This window comes from Eurosta solidaginis, chromosome 1 (assembly GCF_040869045.1).
Source record: "Eurosta solidaginis isolate ZX-2024a chromosome 1, ASM4086904v1, whole genome shotgun sequence".
In the NCBI taxonomy this organism is placed as follows: domain Eukaryota; kingdom Metazoa; phylum Arthropoda; class Insecta; order Diptera; family Tephritidae; genus Eurosta; species Eurosta solidaginis.
Window position 1 is genome coordinate 60,172,629 of NC_090319.1, and position 22,619 is coordinate 60,195,247.

General features: G+C 36.6%; 1 protein-coding gene across 2 annotated transcripts in view; it reads right to left on the reverse strand.

Annotated features, from left to right (window-relative positions):
- LOC137254360 (SURP and G-patch domain-containing protein 1) overlaps positions 1-22,368 on the reverse strand; it is a 28,384-nt gene extending 6,016 nt beyond the window's left edge. Inside the window, exons 1-6 of one of the 2 annotated variants that reach the window (XM_067792009.1) lie at positions 21,650-22,368; positions 17,405-17,653; positions 15,233-16,728; positions 11,749-11,884; positions 4,244-4,872; positions 853-1,411 (exon numbers count right to left, since the gene is read on the reverse strand). In XM_067792009.1, the coding sequence (XP_067648110.1) occupies positions 853-1,411; positions 4,244-4,872; positions 11,749-11,884; positions 15,233-16,728; positions 17,405-17,653; positions 21,650-21,960 (3,380 nt within the window). In that variant the 5' untranslated portion in view covers positions 21,961-22,368. Of the gene's footprint in view, positions 1-852; positions 1,412-4,243; positions 4,873-11,748; positions 11,894-15,232; positions 16,729-17,404; positions 17,654-21,649 lie in introns of both variants that reach the window. The other variant, XM_067792005.1, reaches the window with a different exon arrangement.
- Between the last annotated feature and the right edge of the window lie 251 nt (positions 22,369-22,619).

Consider the following 22,619-nt stretch of genomic DNA (forward strand, 5'->3'; position numbering starts at 1 on the left):
ACACATACATACAAGGCAACGGAGAGTTACTCATAAACACATGTAATCATCAGCCGAAGTAGTACTCACATATACACACGCATAATACTCACATAACCAAGCAGGAGATTCTAGAAGGAGAAACGTCTATACATTTGGAGAAATATGAGGGCAAGGCAACAGAGAGTATAAAAGCAGCACAAGCTGAGTAGTCAGTAATCAGTTTGATTGAAGCACGCTATTGGTTGTGAAGTACAAGTGTTATTGTGAAGTACTTTCAAAGTAGTCTAATAGAGACCATTTTGCATTATTGAATATTGGAGTTATTTATTCAACAGTTTAGCGATTCGAACGTTAGCAGAAGGTTTGGAATAAGCGGAGTTTCCCAAAATTCGTTACAATATTATATTCCGCCCGGCAAAGAACTTTTTTAACTAACAGCTTAACCAGTACCCACAGGTTTGATTTGGACACTGAGCCAGCCGTTTATATGAACTCTTAATCTATTTTCTTCTACACATCCATATTTTTTGTCCGATCCCGGCGACACAGCCTGGATCTGAAATTAAATATCAGTTAAAGGTATAATTGGCTAAGTTGCCTATGGGTTTGGTTAAACAATAAACACACAGCTTGGTTGTCGATAATGACTTAAAATTTAATGGTGATACATGAAATAAAGCACATATGGGACCAGAAGTTTATAGGTGGCTTCTCGAACTTAGAATTAATGAAACGTATGTATGACCATGCGCAAGATCTCATGGAAAGGTGTGTTCGGGTGTCGCTTCCAGTAAAAACAATTGATAACGAAGCTAACCTCTTAAAAGTATGTAATACTATGATTGATACATTTTCACTTTTTTCACTTACTTATTCACTGGATCCACAATACCAGCGCCATCTTGCCCTAAACCTTGTCCCTCCTTCCAGCCTAGCTTTTGTAACATTTGAAACCCAATATTATCCTCTTTCAACTTATATTCCTTGTAGTCACTTAAGTCTGGCTGACGGTTATTCTTTTGTGCATCATATTTTTCCATGAACTTTTTAAGCTCTTCTGGTGGTAAGAAATCGCCAATGTGATGTTTGCCTTCACTCTGTTTTGTTAATGCTGTGGCCCACAGTTTAGTTGCTTCCATTTCGGCACAACGTAATTTATGTTCCCAAGTACCACCATCGACATCTTCATCAGAATCATATTCATATTTAAATTTACCACTACGTGCAAGTCGATCAATTTCTTGCTTTTTTCGCATCATATCCTGATATAATAAATTAACTTTATAGTGTTCTTCACATTTGTTCCAGTCCTCTTCGCTGAGGTTAGTTGAACCATAATTTAGACGCGCATATTGCAACAGAGCTGGATCAGTGCGCGTTATGCCCGTTAACATTGGTTTATTTTGATTACCAAAGGAGGTTGGAACGTCTAGAAGACACATTTATAAGGGTTGAAAATAATTGTATGTACATATGTTTGCGACTGATATGGAGATGTTACTTTTTGACACGAGTCTTTTAATCAAGTTACTGCAAAAGTTATCTAATCGCCAGATTCGCGACATAAGTAGTCGCGTGATTACCATCATTATACAAAAGTAATGAATACCTATCCCTTTATTTATTTCTTAAATTTTAAAAATAAAACACATTTTAAAGAGTCGTCCAATCCACGGAACGGTCATAATTTCAATGGACATAACCTCAATTCTCCCAACGTACATCAATCCTCGGGTTGATACGTTTATACACGCTTAGAAAAAAGAAAGAAAAATTACGTCTTTCTGCATGGAACTGTTTGTAGATAGTATAAATATTCTTGCATATACATGAAAAAATACGTATCGTACGAGGAGTGTATTGTGTCATTCCCTGATTCTGAAAAACTTATTATCAAGTGTCTCACGAAAAGCAGTTTTCTAACACTGAGTTATTAATTTTGTACCACAGTTTTGCTGTACAATTTAAGCTTTATGATCTTAAAATCATTTATTAACATTTAATAGAGATATCGTTAACATCAAAAACTGCGTTTGTGTAAAAAAAGACGAAAACCGTCTACTCGCCATGTAAAAATGTAGTAGGTGCTAAAAGTATTGTGAGCTTTTTGACATATTTTTCTATGCTTATCTAACTGTAGCACCTACTTTGTTTTAATTATGACTATGCCCTATGGTTTTTAGGCTATAACAGACGTGATTGTACTAAATTCATCGTACTCTAATAATTGGATTGATTATTTATTTTTTAAGAATTTCTATACTTTGCAGCTACTTAACATTTAAATACTATAGGGGTACTCACAGTCCATTTCAATATTAAAATGCTTAAATTTGTAATAAATTAGAAACTGTTAAAGCTTTTCCGATCGTAAGCGTCTAATGTTTTATCTTCAAAATCATTCACCCTTATCGCGAGTTTTATTTTCACCCGAAAATATTCACAGCTTTTGTTCACCCTATCGCAGAGGGTGGCGAAAAATTTTTCGTGTTCGAAAAAAATTTCACCTTATCGGCAACTCTTTGTTCGGGCGAAATGAACACCCAAATTTGCTCACTTATATTTTACAGGCGAACAAGAGGAAAACAAAATTTAAGTAATTTTTTGTTTTGAAATTTGATACTCTTATAATTATATGTTCTTTTATTATTAGAAATAAATCAATAAATAATGCACAATCGGAAGCTGAGTGGAAGAAGTGAAATTCCTGTATTGCCGTAAATTCTATTTTTTATGACAACGTATCAGTTGGCCAAGTTATCCATTGTGGACAAAGCAACGGTTCCAAAATGTTGAGCACCTCACTGAAACAAGATTGGCTAAGACCCACTTCACGGTCCTTTCCGACGCCTTTTCCCTATGCGAAAAAGCGAAGTCATGTACACAATTTTACAATTAGTGGAACTGCAAATTTTTGCTTCAATGGTGGCAAGGAGTTGGTAAGAATAACTAGCAAATATTATAATGCCAGCTTCTTTAGCCTGTAATATTGGCGAAAGCTAATTGAAAAAAATTAACTTGTTATTCAAAAGTGCTGAAAATGGTAATTTTTAGCTTACAGTGAATCATTTAGCTCCAAAGGGTTAGAACTGTCCCTTAATTGCCTCCGTATCGCTTTTACATATATATTCGCCTCGCGCTCAATCAATACCAACCTAAGTGCAATACTAAACATTATTTGATTAATTTTTTATTTATATTTTTGTTGTATTTTAGGGAAATATATGCTTGGTTACAAAATTTACACAATTGTAAGTAAATTATTTGTTCACTGCCAATTCGCAATAGAGCATCAGCTGTTTCGAAGTGAACTTTTGTTCGCCCGAAATTGCCGATAGGCGGAAAAAGTTCACGCGAACAAATGAAGTGAAGGCGAACACTTTTCCGCGTGAACTTCGCGATAAGGGTGATTATGAATTGAAGTGTTTCTTGCTTTCGTTATTTTGTCACAATATTGATTAATGTTAAGGTAAAAAGTTATCAGAACCCTGTTTCTACCGAAACAATAACCATGTTGTGTAGAACCAATTTAGTTCACCACATTTTGCTTGAAGCGTTTATGCACACAGTGCTATATCGTTATCAAAACATCCGTCTTGAAATAACTAAACATCTCCAAAAATTATATTCCGCTTTTTATTTTCCAAAATCAAATTAAATTTTAAAACCCATGTGCCATTCAAGTATGGAAATTGTGGCGAACCTCTAATTTTTAATACGCGTTGACTCCGAAAAATGTTTATACGATCGTTCTAACCGTCTGTAGAAATAAACTACCGTAGCCTCGAAGCGATTTGAAAAACTGTTTATAAATGTGTTTTGAATTTAAGCGCATTTACTCAAAGCGACGCATGCGCTCGTATAAACTGCTAGGAAATAAGATATTACTCAAGCCTCTACATATGAGCCTATCAATGAAAATGTGGTGTAACCCACATTTTGTATATTAATTACATACGTATTTTTAATACAATCGTTGCCACCTTTTAGTATGCTTAAGTACTTTGGCGTTAAAAACCACATATTCGCATCGACAAAAAACAAAAATGTAAAAACGAAAGAGCGCTATTAGCTGAACACTACTTTTGCGCCGATAGCCTCATATTTGCAGAAAATGTTTCATATTTGATAAATGTTCAGATGCAAATAGTGTAAAATACGTATGTTGAAATTATATTTTATTCCACTTCTGAATTCTTCGTAAAATCGTATACAGCCATTAAAGTTTAATTCAATATTATTATTTTTCATGTTTACTTACTTGCTAAAGCATTTGGTATGCTTCCAGCGGCGCTTGTAGATGGCACTACCTTCTCACCCCAGCGACTTTTGCGTTGCTTCTTACGTTCTTGGCGCCGTTGCTCTTCCAATTCAGCTTCCGCTTCTTTTTCTTGACGCTCCTCTTCGCTTAACTCATTACGGCATTCAATGCGTCGTTTTAAATTATCACGATTACGATCCAACATTCCGCGCATATATTCATCATCTGAATCTACATCACCACTAATAACCGATTCTGGATCATACTTCTCGGTATTATCATTTTGACTTGTGCTTTGTTGCGGTGATGGTTGTTCGCGTCGCAATTGTTCCTGTTGTTGCTGACGTTGCTGCTGATGATACAGATAACGCTTTTCCTGTTGATATTCTTTTGGCCCTTCGCTATCACTTGAATCTTCATCCATTTCTACTGAATCATAGTTCTCAGAGTGTGGTAGCGTATGTGACAATTTGTGTTTCTTTGATTGCTGCGGTGGTGTGGATGGTGGTTTACTCGGTTGTGTATGTTGCTCGTACTGTACTTGTTGTTGTTGACGACGACGACGACGTTGTTCGTTCAATTGTTTCCGATAATTGTGATATTGCTCGCAATTTTTTTCAAACAGAAACCTAAATTGAAATTTGAATAAAATCGATAGTAAAAAATAAACTTAAAGCGAAAGTGAAAAAGTGCATTTTTTTGTTATAAATTAACGGTAGCGCTGGCGGTAACACTTTTGGCGACACATCCTTTTTGTCTCGTTTAAGTTGCCTTTGATCGATCTGCCTTTGTTTTTAGTGGAGTATCGTATTTATTATATAGAACTTTGCATCCATGTTTAGTGGTGTAATTTACACGTTGACACACAACGCTTATTCGCAATAAATCTTGAGGATACATCCAATTTACCGTTGCTGAATTCTTGTCGTTAGCAGTGATTTTATTATTCATTTAATATTAAGGGGCGTGGTAAATTTGCATTTTGCATTTTGTTTTGAAAATTTGCTTATTTTAATTCAGTTATTATAAAAGTGTCAGAGCTATATATTTAAATGATTTTACTAAGTCAAACCAAATTCGCGAACACAGTGCGGTACAACAAAATAGCAACATGCAGAAAATGTGTTTGTTTTAAAAATTGGCTATAAGTCTCATACAAAAGGAAAACTACCAAAATTTATTTTTTCATCACACAAAATATGTAAGTTCTATGGGATTTTTTTTATTTTAATACGATTAACTTTGCAAATTTTACAAATTTATAAGATTAGCAAACTCGTCAGTTATGATTATATTTGCGCAACACTGTATGTGCATAAGTATTTGACAGACATTTTTTCGATAAAACTTTAATTGGGTATCCATGGCGAGAAGAAATTGTTAAACATTGGCAGTAGTTTGTTTAAACTACAGTGTTTCCCGGATATAAGCACCGTAGAAAATAAGCGGGGAGTACTTATATAGAAAGCCCGCTTATAAGCACTAACTGTGCTTATATTGAAATCTCCAATTACACTGGACCACGAATTTCAACTTTTTTTCTTTACCAGAAACGCCGTTATGAAATTCGTATGTAAAATCACCCCCTGATTTCGAAAATTGAGTTCATTTGATTACGTATATCTCACGAGCGGGTTAAGAATCGGAAAGACGATAAAATTTGCTATAAATGCATCATACATTGTTTTTTGCTCAACCATATAGTTTTCGAGATATTAGCTCATCATTTCAGATTTTTGTTTTTTTTTATGAAAAAATATGAAAAAAAATACTTTTTGCGAGGGTAGCATTCCAAAACCACAAATTTTTTCCCAAATATTTTTTATTTACGTAAAGCTCTGTTTAATTAGAAAAAAGATAAGCTATCATCGAAGAAAATCGATGCAAAACTACGTAAGTTATAAGCGATCAAATAAAAATACCCAGGTTGCGCAACTTCAATGTATGTATACATACATATATTAAAGGTATAAAGTGCAAATGGGATATTATCCGGATAAACGAATAACACCATAACAATGATAATACTTTTTCTTTAAATAAATCAAATAGTACTTTTAATACTCGAATTGTTTTATAGTAGGTAGAGTGGTTGCATCGAAAGGAAGAGTGGTTGGGTTCGAAAGCTGCTGTAGGCATGTAGTTATAAACATGTATTTCCGTCACTTATGGGTAAGTATGCAGGTAGATTTTCAAAATTATAAGCCACAGAAAATTTTTAAAGCCTACATCTAAAGCAGGTAGTATTTTCTTTTCCCGGCTTCGTATAAAAAGGAACCTTTCTGTCTAGGTAAGATTTGATTTTTTAAATTTTATTCTTGTTCCGAGTATAAATATGAGTTAATGCGCCTTGAAACTTCATAACATCTGCAAGGCTCGCCGGAGATAGTTCAGTTCATAAGTCAAATTTCAAAACCGTAATTTAGTAAAAAAAAATAAAATGAGTAAAAGGACGCGAGAATTTGAGTATAATAACGATCCAGATATGTTCTGTTTCATGTGTGACCAATATACTATCATAAGGCGACGACGAGTGTTCTCAGATCATATCAAAACTTTATACTCCAAGTATTTTGGCATTGAGCCTAAAAATGCTGAAAAACCATGGACACCGAACACTTTGTGTACATCGTGTCGAGTAGAATTGATTCAGTCGGAATCCGGACAACAAATAAAATTTGATACACCAATGATATGGAGAGAACCTACTTGCCATTCAATAGAGTGTTATATTTGTCAAACAAAAGTACTTGGCGTTGGAAGATCAAGAAGAGTAACCTATGCCAGCGTACCTACAGTGACATTACCAGTACTACATTCAACGGCAGTTGCGGATCCAGTTCCATTGTCAACAGTAACATCTGAGTGCGGGGAATCAAGTTGTACTGAATTTCGCATGGGAAAGGAGAGAAACGTTCTATCACAAGCACAACTTAATGATTGGATAAGAGATTTGGAACTATCCAAGGAAAAGGCCGAGATCCACACTTCTCGTATGCAACAATTTAAATTTGTATCATCCGATGTTAAGGTGATATATTGTAGAACTCGTCACGAACCATTTTCCAAACACTATACCAAGAAAGACAGTATATGCTACTGCAACGACATTCCTGGTTTATTCAAAGAGTTTGGTCAAACATATGATTCAAAAGAGTGGCGATTGTTCATAGACAGCAATAAGCTGAGTTTAAAGGCTGTATTATTGCATATTGGTAACAAAAAGCCTTCTATCCCGCTAGCACATGCAGTAAATACAAAGGAAACCTACGAGGAAATGCAAAAACTACTCAAATTTATTAAATATGAAGCGCATGATTGGAAAATATGTTCTGATCTCAAAGTCGTTGCAATGCTATGAGGTCTACAAAGTGGCTACACCAAGCACTGCTGCTTCCTCTGCAAGTGGGATAGCCGAGCTCGTAAGGACCACTACGTCAGAAAGGATTGGCCGGAAAGAGTCGAGTTTACCGTTGGTGTGGATAACATCAAATACACCCCTCTTGTCAAGAAAGAGAAAATCATACTTCCACCCTTACACATCAAGCTCGGTCTCATTAAAAACTTTGTTAAGGCTTTGGACAAAGAAGGCGAAGCATTCGACTATTTGAAAACAATTTTTCCAGATATTTCTCAAGCCAAGATAATGGAAGGTATTTTTGTCGGACCACAAATAAAAAAGTTGATCAACAATAATCAATTCAAAGGACTACTCTCATCAGTTGAGGCAGCAGCGTGGGAATCCTTAGAAAACGTCGTTGCTTCTTTTCTCGGTAGACACAAAAGCCCTAACTACGAACAGATAGTGAACGACTTAATCAATAATTATGCGAAAATGGGTAAATATTAAAGGCTTATTAAAGTTAATTTCCCAAAATTCTATAACTTGTTTACCTAACTAATATTTTCTTTCCAGGCGTAAATATGTCGTTAAAAATTCACTTTCTGCACTCACATTTGAGCTTTTTTCCGGCAAATCTTGGCGACGAAAGTGACGAACATGGCGAAATGTTTCATCAGCAAATGAAATTAATTGAAAATCGATATCAAGGATTCTGGGACGTCGCAATGATGGGTGATTACTGCTGGTTTCTCAAAAGAGAAACCGATCCTAAACTGAATAAGCGTCAAAGTCGAACACATAATTATTTCGACTACATAGTAAAATAAAATTAAGATAAAGATTGTTAGAATATAGTACAAACATAAATAAATTTAAAAAAAAAAAGTTAAAAATATGGGTAATTTCATTCATAAATTGAACTTTTAACTAAATAGAATCAGAGCATAGCTAGATATTTCACTCTTCTTTATACCATACAAACGTTTTGAGGTATACGTTGAAATTGCGCAACCTGGGTATTTTTATTTAATCGCTTATAACTTACGTAGTTTTGCATCGATTTTCTTCGATGATAGCTTATCTTTTTTCTAATTAAACAGAGCTTTACGTAAATAAAAAATATTTGGAAAAAAAGTTGTGGTTTTGGAATGCTGCCCTCGCAAAAAGTAATTTTTTTCATATTTTTTCATAAAAAAAAAACAAAAATCTGAAATGATGAGCTAATATCTCGAAAACTATATGGTTGAGCAAAAAACAATGTATGATGCATTTATAGCAAATTTTATTGTCTTTCCGATTCTGTAAACTTACTTGACCCGTTCGTGAGATATACGTAATTAAAGGGAGCCATCTTTTTGGTTTTTTCGAATAACGGTAAATTGCAAATATCTCAAAAACGGTACCATAGAATCAAAGATGAACTCGATTTTCGAAATCAGGGGGTGGTTTTACATACGAATTTCATAACGGCGTCTCTGGTAAATTTTGGCCGTCGACCAATGTTACCAGTGCCTGCAACACAAACAATTTAAAAAGGAACAACTGAGAATTCAAAGATCAATACATTAACAGTTATACTGAATTTTGTATCATTAATTGGGCTCTATATACATATGTACTTACATATAAGTACTGCCTATGAAGCATGTACGCATTCGTTAATTATTTTTAAAAAAGTTTGTAATTTTCGACTGAATGTTCAATTTAGCGAGTTCGAAACAGTATTGCTCAATTTTATCGATCTCGAATATACATTTATTTGAAGGCATAAGGATAGTCTCAATGGAATCTATGACTTCCTTATGGCTTTTAAGCGGAAAATGCTTATAAGCTCGGTACTTATATCGTGATTTTTGTGTACATTGAAATAGGGGAACTTTTTCTTTTACAATTTTTGTAGTGCTTATAACCGGAAAATGCTTTTAACCGGGGTGCATATAAGCGGGAAATACTCCAGTTGTAAAAATTGCTTAACCGCCCAGGAGATTTTGGCCGTTGCGTAATAAATTGCGTATCATGAACCTTTCGGTATAAGTGACGCCAATTGGCAGCACCATGAGAGATCAGGTTGCCAAAATCACTCCCCCCTTGCTCTGCTGCCAAATAGGGTTGCACTTTCCGAACTGGCATGGCCTCAACCATTCGCACAACATGACCTACCTATCACGGCCCTTGTGCTTTAATTCGCTGCACTATGTTCATATTTGTCGGTTGTTGGTGATACCAAGGACATATGGAGGTAGCGTGCTGGCCTACCCCATCGAAGTGGGTTTGCAAGCCTAACAAAAATTAAAAAGTAGTACACCACAACTTGGAAGAGAAACTTGGTCTTAATCTTATATATCTTGCTTAATTGTCAGTAGAAATACTGGTGCAATGTAGCTCCATCACTGGCTTAGTCAAACAACGAGTTCACAAAGTAAACTTTTTTTAACGTATTGATCACTTTCAGCAGATATCAGCACAAATAATATTAAAAAAGTAGAATTGAATTTAAATAAAAAGATGATAAACAAATTTTAAGGACTACTTTTATATAAATGGACCAAAAAATAGAAGGCAATTTTTCCTTTAATACATACATAGTCTTGTTGAATTTTGACTAAAAAACTTTAACAATACCTCTTCTAAAAGAATTTTGGGATTCAAAACTATAAAGGTGGAGCGCAATCTTTCAATTTAAGGCAAACTATGTATTTGGGATTAATTAATTGAATATTTAAAATTTAAACACGCGCTCTACCTTTATAATTTTAAATCCCAAAATTCTTTTACAAGAACTATTGTATTGCATTGTAGCTACATAATTTGCACAGCTGAAAATCGTGGTGAAATTCGCATTCGCCCGAAAGTCTAAAAGAATCGTGGTGAAAGTCGCGTACGCCTAAAAGTATGCAAGGACGTGCATTGAGTTGGGCCTACAACGAGGTGGAATTCTACAACGCCTGCAACACTCAGGAGGCTAGCCATGAAGGTTTGGCTTACTCTTCTAAATAGTTCGACTTGTGCGTTACGTAGCTCAAATTTTTTGATCGAACATTGCACTGTTACCAAATTTTCCGAAATATCCAGGAAGTTAGCTAAAAATCGATTGCAAGATTCCCAATTTAAAACTAGTTGTCTCAATATCTCGATCCATGCGCCACCTAGCGGAATTTTATTGATAAAATATTGCATTGTCACCGGGTTCTGACTTACGGCCCAAGTTTCATGTCTCTAGCTCATCGAGAAGTTACTCGAAAATCGATCGCAAGATTCTCCCCGTTTTTAAAGGATTTGCAGTTATCTCGACTAGCGCGCCACCTAGCGGAACTTTGTTTTCTATAAGTTTTATTGTCACCAGGCCTCTAACTAAGTGCCAAGTTTCAAGTCTCTAGGTAACCGGGAAGTTAGTTAAAAATGGATTGAAAGATTCCCAAATTAAAATTTGTGTTCTTACTATCTCGATACGCGTGCCACCTAGAGAATTTTTTTGATAAAATATTGCATTGTTACCGGGTTCTGACTCACGGCCCAAGTTTCAAGTCTCTAGCTCACCGGGAAGTTACTTAAAAATCGATCGCAAGATTCCTGCGTCAGGGATTTTCGATTATATCGATTCGTCTGCCACTGTAGTGCCATCGACTAGCAAACTATGTGCTCAGTTTCAAATATCTGGATCACCGAGAGGTTAGTTAAAAGTCGATCGCAAAATTTCCATTTTAAAATTAATTTTCTGTATATCTCCATCCGTGCGCCACCTAGCGGATTTTCTTTTTTTTATTTGCATTGTAATGTCTCCCAGATCTGAACTATGTCCTAAGTATGAAGTGTCTAGCTCAACGAGAAGTTACCGAAAAAGACTTTTCCGTGGGTCAAAAATTCAAGTTTGCTTTTGATTTATCAAGCGAATAACAAATATCGCTTACTAACTATGTACATATGTATGTAGTTTTCATTTTTACAAAACATTTATTTTACTTGGTCATTACTGCATAGATCAATTTTTCAAACGTACATATATAATTGTAGATTCTTTCCTAAGCTTGTCTTGTACGTTTGTATTTGACATTGCACTTGCGTGTCGAATTATTTCCGATTTTGCGTATTGTGTTCATACCGCAAGCACCAGAAACAAAAAAAACGCATGGTATGTATGTATAAGCAAAATAACAAAATTTACCACATTGCCGAGTGTAAATCATTTTTATATGCACGTATTTTATCTTCATAATCATCACCATTTTCGGCAACCAAATCGATTAAGTGTTCAACATTTGTTGGTAATTGTACGCGTGCGCAACTGGGGTCATTTTTGTCTGAAAAAACTACATAAAATCCTTTAAAATCAAGTTTCGCATACGCGGTACACCAAACTATTTATGTATGTATGTATTTATTAACATTTTTTTTCTTATTTTAATTTAATTATTTGAATGTACATAGGTTTATTGCTACTAATTAAAAGGATTCGATTAAATTTTAATATTAAAATTCAATGAAATTAAAACTTTCGAAACATTTTTATTTATTAACTTGTATTTGCCGCAGCCACCTCGACTTTGAATTTGAAAAAAATTTAAATTTACACATTTGCCTATACCGCGTAGAAGTGCTTAAGAACGAGCTTTCTTCTACTAGTAAGAAAGGTTTGATATATAGGGAGTTCACACAACAATCACAAGTTTTAGTTTTCACGGACGCACACAAAATTGTTTGTGGAGCAGGAGTTTTGCGTCTCTCTGCTCTATTGGGTATTGTGGCGAATGTTAGCAGTTTCGATGCATCACTATGCTGCTAGCAAATAAATGCACAACTACAGCAAAGTAAGCAACAACACATATGTGCATGTAAACAGCAAAGCAAGCAGCTACACATACTTCAAACAGGGAAGCTAAGAGCGAAGAGATTATTTCACATGCATATATGTGACCCGGTCTATGAAAAGGTGGCTTATAACTTAAAAAAGAAATTGCGAGAAACTGCTGTTAAAGATAAACAGTGCATTTCTTCAGTTTCTTGGTAGTTTTTCTTTTACATTATGAACAGTCATGCCCAAATGGCAAAGCACAAACCAGTTTCTGACCGATATTTTGGCTCCATTGCCATCGAAAAAATAGCTATCAAAAAATCTGAGGATGCTTCACTAGCCACCAAAGTGGCATCGAAGGAACCAAAGGCTTCATCGTCTTTCATTTGTGCTCTTCTTTCTTTACATTTTTAGTACACTTCTAAGCAAGTTAGGACTTTCTAGTGAAAGAGCGTCTCAAAAACTATCGAAACCAGAAAAAAAGTGGAAAAATTTTTTTAGTCATAAGCCACCTTTTCATAGACCGGGTCACATATGTAGGCAGCAGCTAAGAGCAAAAGTTATTACTCACAAATACACAATAACTGGAGGACAAACGTGAATATGAGTACATATATGAGAAATAAATAAGCAACTTATCGAGAAGGGTGTTCGGTAAAGGTCTAGACCCTTGAAGAAATCAGTTTGATTTAAACACGCTATTAGTGAAGTACGCGATAATTGTAATTGTGAAGTACTACTTCTAAAGTAGTCTAAATAAAGAACGTTGTACTATGTTGAACATTTGAGTTATTTATTCGACAGTTCAGAGATTCGAACGGTGAACAGAAACTGCAAATTAATCAGAAATTTTCCAAATACGCTACAGTATCTTCGCTACATAGTCAGCGAAGCACTGCTACTAATAAAAGCCTTTCTCTCTAATATTTAAATTCAACGGTGTGTATATATATTATGGGGACTCCAGGCTTACAGCATTTTTCATTGGTTTATTCTCGAGTTGTAGATCAAGAAGGCACATAATTACTAATTTGAGTTACAGCAGTAATATTTCAACTATATGGATAGTAAACGGAGAACCAAATCTATGTATATATATAATATATATACAAACTATATCGATAATAGTCGATAAACTATAAGGAAAGCTTTTGGTAAACTATGTCGATAGTAATCGAAACGCTATATAGATAGTAATCAATTAACTATATCGACTGTAATCGATAACCATTTTACTAAACCACGGCTCAATAAACGGTTAATGTGATATACAACTCTTCAGAAATTATGTATATTCAATAAACATAGAGATAAACCAGCACGCAATGAATTAGACCAGAATGCTTAAAAATACATCGATAACAGCAGAAACGTTTCAAACCAATTATTGATTGAGCTAGCAGCAAGAATAATGCCCCTATTACGGTTTACAACTCAACTTAGTTGTATTGTAATTAAAACAACTAAACTTTCAGACAACTTACCTCGTTTGGTATTACAACTTATTTCAGTTGAAGTTGTATTGCTGTTGCCAACCTTAAAAATGATGATTTTACAGAATTTACAGATAATTGAACAGCTGATCAATTTGTGGCGGAAAGTTAAGCATTTGCAAAAGTGATTTTATTATTAATAGGCAAAAGGGATATTGGCTTAGTTTTATTTTATAATTACGAAAATGTTGGTGACAAAATTGACATGTCGCCAATAGGGAAAAAATTCGCGTTATCACTCCAATCCCTTGGAACTACCAAGCACCAAGTAAGAAAACGTTTTAGGACAAATGATGAGCTTCTGATGAAGTTATTTCACAGATTTCTAACTTAGTTAACAAGTTGAAAAAGCGGACGAACTAGCTAAAAAGGGCACATCCCTTGAAGCTTGCTCCGTAGACGTCCCAATTAGACTGGGCGAGATTAAGCGAAGGCGAGAGGTGCACATGATCGACCAAGCGGGAAAGGCGTGGGTTCAAGGAGGGAATGTAAAGTGTCGAAGATTATGTGTAGGTGTTACAACCTTAGACTAACAAAGTTGCTTCTATAATTAAAAAGAGAGGACTGCAGACTCATGACGAGTATTCTGACTGGACACTGCCTTCTGGCGTCACATCCCTTTAAATTAGGCTTGGTCAGTCATAGCAGATGTAGGAAGTGTGGGTTGGAGGAGGAAACGATCGAGCACGTTCTGTGCTCATGCCCTGCACTTGCCAGGCTAAGACTCCAGCTATTAGGAGTGATACAGCTGTCAGATCTAGAAGCAGCAAGTGGCTTAAATCCTAGGAAGCTTCTAGTATTTGCCAAGAGGACGGAGTTATTTTATAACAAAGGTCCTGATTTTTGATATGGTTTTTCAGTTTGGTCGTTAAAACAAACTTCTGGTAACACTACGGACTCAACCAGTCTATGTGAGGTCCTCATGGACCGGCCAGTTCAACCTAACCTAACAAATTGAAGGACCATTTCCGCAAACTCATTCCAGGGACGGCTGTACGTCTATTTTAAAATTATGCGCTGCACTCCGATTCCTTGCTGACGGTAGCTATCAAAAATGCTATGCCACGTAATAGGGGCATAAGCCTTTACTATCGACAAGAATGGATATACAAAAAACGTTCAAAAACGCATTTTTTTTGCATGAAAAATATCTTGGATTGGTTAATTTGAAAGCTTAAAGCATCTTTCAGTCTAATATTGCTTATATGATATAAAATTGAGAGGGCAGGAGCAAATTACTTAGGTAATAATAACCATCCTAAAGTTCATAATGCGGTAAGAAAATTTTCATACATAAACAGATTTGGCGCGCTTTTTTGCTCAACTTTCAACAATTTTTTAAAGAGTTGTGCATTAGTACAAACCTGGTTTTTGTGCATTTTGATTCTCAACTGATTGAAGTAGTTCCTGTTGTTGATACAGTGGTGGTGGAGGTGGTGGTGTTGAACGATGACTTAATTGTTGCTGTCTTAGTTGCTGTTGGTTCAAAATAAACTGTTGTTTATGCTGTAATTGTGTCGAAGGAATCTGATTTTCTAATTGTTGTAGCATTTGTGGAGGCAAATGTGGTGGTGGCGGTGGTGGTGTTATACGTCCACTCAATGATGGCTGTACTTGTTGTTGTGGAAGATTTGGATCATGATGTTTTATTTGCTGTTGCTGGAGTTTTTGTTGCTTCTCTTGCTGAAGCTGTTGTTGCTGTTGCTGCTGTTGTTGTAACTCCTGTTGTTTTTGCTGTCGCTGTTGCTCCTGTTGAAGATGTTGTTGTTTTTGCTGCCGCTGTTGCTCCTGTTGAAGTTGTTGTTGTTTTTGTTGCCGCTGCTGCTCCTGTTGTAGCTGTTGTTGTTTTTGTTTCTGCAGCTGCTGATGTATTTGTTGTTCGTGTTTCTGCTGTTGCTCCTGTTGTTGTTTTAGCTTCTGTTGTTGATGCTGCTGTTGTTCTTGTTTTTGTTGTTGCTCCTGCTGAATATGTTGCTGTTGTTGTTGTTGCTGTTGTTGTTGTGGTTGTTGTTGTTGTTGCGGTTGTTGTTGTTGTTGTTGTTGCGGTTGTTGCTGTTGTTGTTGTTGCGGTTGTTGTTGTTGTTGCGGTTGCTGCGCTTGTTGCAATGCCTGCTGATTAGCATTTTGTTGCACACCATGCGGCATTTGAATTGCTTCAACATTCATTTGTGGCTTTGGTATGGCATTCAAATTGAATTCCTTTGGTGCCGGTATAGTGTTTAATTGCAATGGCTCAGGTGCCGGTATCATATATAATGGTCCCAAAGTCAAGGTCATTGGCATTTGCGGTGGCGGTGGAGGTGGTGGTGCAGCAGCAAAAAATGCAGCAGTCATATGATGTGGCGGAGGCACGGGTGGTGGTTGATGTGGATGATTATATATATACTGCGGTTGAGTTGGCTGCAAAAGAGTTGTTTGTGGTGGTGGCGGTGGTGGTTGATGTTGCATTGATGCTTGTTGTGGTTGTAATGAAGGATGTTGTTGATGCAATTGTGCATGATGTGTTGACGACATTGTATGCATAAGCTGTGGTGGCGGAGGTGGTAAACCCTGTTGTGGTTGAAGTTGATGATGTTGATGAGAATGATGTGGATGTTGGTGCTGATGATGCGGCGGATGCTGATGTGGATAATGATGTTGCTGATGTTGCATTTGCATCTGTGATGCCTGTGATGTTGGTATGCCAGGTTGTGGTAGAACTTGCTGCTGCAATGGCACCATTGACGGTTGTTCTATACCGTTCGGATTTTCTGGAGGTTGCATATCCCTATCCCCAGATATATTGGGGTCTATAGCATCAGTTTCACCAGTATCAGCAGCAGTTTGTTCCGTTGGTGTAGCAGCAGAATTAGCTTCGGTACTAAAAAATAAATAAAAACTGTATTATACGTGTAGACATTGAATGTGCACTTGCAAATTCTATAACGATAGTGATTAGGGATTCAAGGGGTTGATAAGCGCAAAATCCAAGCTTTATAGCTTCAAAGCTTCCGCAACCCAATTGTCAACCTCACCTACGCGAGGGCAATCCTATTAGCATATCTTGACAAATAACGGACAAGAGCAGAGCAAATGCTGTGCATTACAATATTATATAAATCATTGTCCGATGACCCTTCGTAAGTTTCTCCATCTAGTAAGTTAACTTAATAAAACTTCTAGGTCACCGAGATGGTTCAACATACATAATTTAACAATATGAATTTGTAAGCCTTTTTGAACTTGTGTGGAGAACAGTGAATGAAAATTTTTACTTGAAAGGAGATATTGCAGGAGCACCCCATTCTTGATTTCCGTATGCTGTTCCAGAGTTTTTATAACATCTACAATGTTGTCAACGAAAAATGAAATTAATGAATAGCAAACGAAAACTCGTGACACACTTTGGGAATAAAAGGTATAACTTATACTACTATCTACATGAGTTTTGCACAAGCAGTCGATCTTATATGTCTGAAACTACTTAGATTTTAATTTCAAACCTCGTGTTGCTAATGTCAGACTATCATATTGAGATTATACGAAATTATACTTACGCAGGTGTAATTTGTGGCGGCTTTTTTGGTTCATGCTTTTCTAATATTTTTTTGAAATTTTCCAAAAACGAACCGTCGTTACAAAAGGTATTAACCACTTTTGGTGGTGGCTGTTCTGAAACAGGCACTTGCGGCTGTACTCGTTTAATACCAAAAGAAATTTTACCAGTCTTTCCTGTAAAACTATTTAATGATTTTGTTGTTGAAGTTTCGGGAGTCTCATCTTTCTTGGCTTTCAGCGTGACTTCGCTAAAATTAAAAAAACCAAACACAAATCGATTAGTAATGCGTTAAATGAAATTCATTTGAGTTATCCTTGTATATTTGGGTATCTCGTTATGTGGTTATAGTTTAACTCCCTAAAAAAAAATGAACACAATATAGAGAAATAATTTTTTAGTAGATAAGTTGATGAATGAATACTCCAATCGTTTATATACATCATATATATATACATAAGACGCAATTTATCTTTAGGACCAGTGATTATTACTATATTAGCAATATAAGAAAAATGCAAGGTATAAGTAACAAGTTTTAGGAAAACACACACCACCGGGCCAAGTCGGGTTGCAGTTTGACCAATTCAAGGGGTTGTTTGACCACAATATATAGATTTACTAGCTAACCCGGCAGAGGTTGTTCTGCCCTAAATTTGGCCTATATGCATACATTTTAATAAGCTTTTTCCGTCTAACTCTACCCTCCCCCCCTCCGTCTTTTTCGCTTCATCTATCTCCATCTTCGTCTCTTTCTATCTCGTTCTCAGTCTCCTCCTCTCTATTATGTATGTATTTTGTTCTAGTTCCAGTCCCAGTCCCACTCCGATTCTCAGTCCCAGTCCCACTCCGAGTATCACTCCCAGTCCGTTTCCGGTCTACTTCCCGGAAAAAAGGGTCGTAAATACTAATATAGGCAAATTTATATATCAAATTGCAGGCAAATCGCATAGGACGTATGTAAATGGTATGTGGGTATTATTAATGCATGTCCTTATTTCGGCTTCACACGCATATTTATCAGTTTTGCCAGGTTGATGCGACTAAATCGAATATCACAATGAAAATTACTTTAGAGCTCTCAGCAACGGCTTTCATTTGATATCAATATTACCCACACATTCTAGGGGTACCCGCGTCCATTTTTCGGCCTATATCTCTAGACCCTGTACGTCGACTGCAACCAAAGCTATGTAATAACCACCGCGTTAGGTATACGCACCTTGTGTGAAAGCTTGAACAAAATCGACTGACGCATCTCTTCAAACACCGGCGACCAACTAACACATATTTTAGCCTTTCTTTATATATATATAGATTTTTATTTTTCACACTTCACTATAATTTAAAAAAAAATTCTTTGTACCTCTAAGCCGCGGTCCCCCTCGAAACCCCGCGCCTGGAGTTAATCCCCCATTCCCCTCCCCCCGTCTCGACGGACCTGGTGATGTGCTATACTTGATATCATTCGCTTTAATATTTTTTATTGATAAGCACGTTGTTTAATTAAACACGAACCAATTACACGGAAGTACCACCTGAAAATATGAGTACCGGTGCGTATACGTAACATTTTATTAATACATATAAAAATTTAAAAAATTGCAATAAAATAATATTGCGACTATAAACTGAGATATAACCTATCCTATATTTCAAGTTAGATCAAACTAAACACGGGGTGCACAACAAATTCAAAATCGGTTCAGTAGTTTAGGAGTCCATAGCGGACAAACATTTTGACACGTGATTTTTATATATAAAGATAAGTACTCAACTTCTGCAACTCAATTGTCAACCTCACGTACAAAAGGTGAATAAGACTTTTATAGCTATACGAGAGTGTGTCTGCTACATAATCTTTTCCAGCTGTATACTACACCTTAAAGTTATATTTTTCCATATCTAATCTAACGCTAGTTAATTTTGGATTAATGGATTCTTTTAAATTATGTAGTTTCGACAAGATTACAAATATAAATGAATACGTTCACACATTTGTTGTTGTGGTTGTTGTTGTTGTTATTGTAGTAGTGCTTCGATCCATCCAATAGTTGCGACGCATCACAAATTGTCATCAACGGGAGTTCCTCTAAAGGGAGTTCAAGGAAATTTCCTGTTTCAAAAGGGATGGACCATAATGAGAGGGGTGTTAGAGGCGTTGGTTCCACAAGACAGTTAAAGAGATGGTTGATGTCATGTGGGGACACATTGTAAGCAGGGCATATGTTTTGTATGTCGGGGTTGATCTGGATAGTTTGCGGTATGGTTCTTTGAGTACAGGATTCACCAGGCAATTCCTGGCATAGAGGTCCGCGCCTGTTTGTGGATTCACATATTTAACAGGCCAGTCTCTAATGACCCGGAGTTCCTCACAAAGGGAGGGCGTGCGGGTGTTATAACCCAGAACGTTCTACGTGGTCGTAAAAAATTGTCCTTCTAGTGTCTCGACGGCGCTTGTTTACAAAACATAAAAGATATGTATCCAGCAAAGGACTATCAACATCAACATGCTGGGAACACTGGAGGATTAGAAACCGTCCTTTCCAACCTCCCTTAAAAGAGTTGCTCCCAGACTCCCAGACTCGTCCGTTTGTCATGCTAGTAAATATGCTGATCGGAATCACATGGCATTCCAACAGCATATTCAATAGAACTAAGTGATTTTAATAATGAATTGTTTTTAGTAGTTTAAGTTTTAGGCCTACAGCCGTAATAATAAATAAATTAAATTAAATTAAATCAACATCAATAACAGTCTGCAGAACTTACACAATTGAGTGTAGATGGAGATGCTGACCGGCGAGTCATAAAAAGTTTGAAAGTCATGCACCCTACCTTTTAGCGGTACTGCTGGGTCATTGGGGCTATGGATATTGTAGTTGAGCTAGCGCTCCGAAGATTCTGACTGCAATGTTTGTATTTGGTGATGGAGTATCTCCTGAATGAATTACTTGGCAAAATCGTTAGGAGCAAAGAAATTGTTTACTCTCTTTAGGGAGGCATCGAGTACGGAGAAAATGGTGTTTTGGCACGAGATACATTGGATCGACCCCGAAGGTTTCAGATATATAATTTACCGACAGATGTATGCTTTAAGTACGAGGTTTGGTTTTACTTCAGAAGGGTTTTAAGGGCAGGGGAGGAGAAATGCAACTACATAATGTTTTTTAGAGATAAAAGAATTAAGGCGGAAGATGCTGTAACACTTCACGTCGTTTTCTGCACCCAAGATCCCTTAATGAAATTTTGGAAAGTTGACTAATGAACTATGAACCACTGTTGTTGTTGTTGTTGTATCGATAAGGTTGCTCCCCGAAGGCTTTGGGGAGTGTTATCGATGTGATGGTCCTTTGCCGGATACAGATCCGGTACGCTCCGGTACCACAGCACCATTAAGGTGCTAGCCCGACCATCTCGGGAACGATTTATGTGGCCACATTAAACCTTCAGGCCATCCCCTCCCTCCCCACCCCCAAGTTCCATGAGGAGCTTGAGGTCGCCAGAGCCTCATCTGTTAGTGAAACAGGATACGCCGCGGATAGGTGAGGTTGACAATTGGGTTTGGAGAAGCTATACATTGCGCTGGCAACCTGAAGGGTTGCGCTACACACCCCTTGAATCTGGTATTTTAGTCGCCTCTTACGACAGGCATACCTACCGCGGGTATATTCTGACCCCCTTACCCGCTGGGGGCAACTATGAACCACTGATCCGTGACTGTGTTGAAGAAAAGAGGGCTATTGTTGTTTTATTAACAGTGATTTTCCCCTATCCAATAAGCACGCAATCTAGCGTGAGTTTAAGGAAACTAGCAGTTCCAACACTGTTGCTTCTGTTAGGGGTATTAGCTTCAAATTATCTACAGTTGGATATATGGTTGGTGCCATGTGGAAGACACCGCGAAAGCAAGGGCTGTCATTTTTTAATAATCCCATTTAACCCCTAGATAAGAGGGCTTAGCTGACCTATAGGACGCAGTGCGTTAGCTCCAATAATTCTATTTCATTTCTCTATCCTCCAATTTTTGTATAAACTAAACGAGTTCTGAGACTGGGTTTTGGCCAAACATCGAGATAACCATATCTTTGACTTAGCCGTAAATAAATTCTATTATAATTTCGGGGCTCAAGCCATGGTAAGCAAACCCGCGTATACATCGAGTATTTAGAATATTAATATATTTTCTAAAACTTCAAGTTCATATCAAAATACATAAATAATTACATGCTTCTACATATTATACCTCTTTTCGGTGGTGGAAGCTTGTGTCTCTTTTGGCGTGTCTACAGTTTCAGATGATGGCGCGTTTGAAGCAGCACTAGTTTTAATATCGATACTTGACTCCTTACTTTTGTCATCCGTATTTGCACCAATGTCACTGGCAACGCTATCGGCTTTCATTTTTGCAGCTAAAGTTTGTGCTGCTGCTACTGCTTTGGCCAATTGCGCCGTCCTTTGTTTTTCCAAAATTTCTTGGCGTTTTTTAGCAATTATCTCTTCCTGCTTTGACATCTGTGCAAAGCGATCGATGCGTAGATTCGGCCGCTGAGCCATTGTTCGCTTTTTCTTTGGGGTTAGGTATGATTTCTACTTCTCGTATAAACACCCGAATTTTATAAATTTATGCAATATTTAATTTTGATTGAAATTTTATTTTTCTGGAATATGTTTAAAGTACTCTTCCATAAGGTTTACATGTATTTAACATAAGAAATTCCATATAAGGAGCACATTGGACTACGTGTACATATATGTATGTAGATACATTGACTTATATAAATTTTCCAACATGAATTAACTTGCAAACGCAATGTTTTCTTCTTTCTTCATTTCTTTTTATTGTTTTTCAGAACTGATGAGCACAATTTATATTTTCGACACTTGGTATTTTTTCCAAAATTTTTACAAATTAGAGAAAAATGCACTTTTCCATGGCAGGCGAGATAGAGAAGAATTGCATAGAATAGAAAACAAAATGACAATTCCTGCCCTTTCAATAGTGCCTACTCAACAGTTTTGAGGGACAATTTCGATAGTTTTTCGTGCTATCGGTGGCTGCCAAATTGTGCCCCATTAGCAGTGAGGATGTGAAAAATTTGCTACTAGCAATCTAGTTTCTTGGGATGGACAAAATTAAATGCATAGATTAACTATTGTTGATTTTTCGTAGATTAATGCATGTTTAATCGCCGTTTTAACAAATGGTTTTTAAT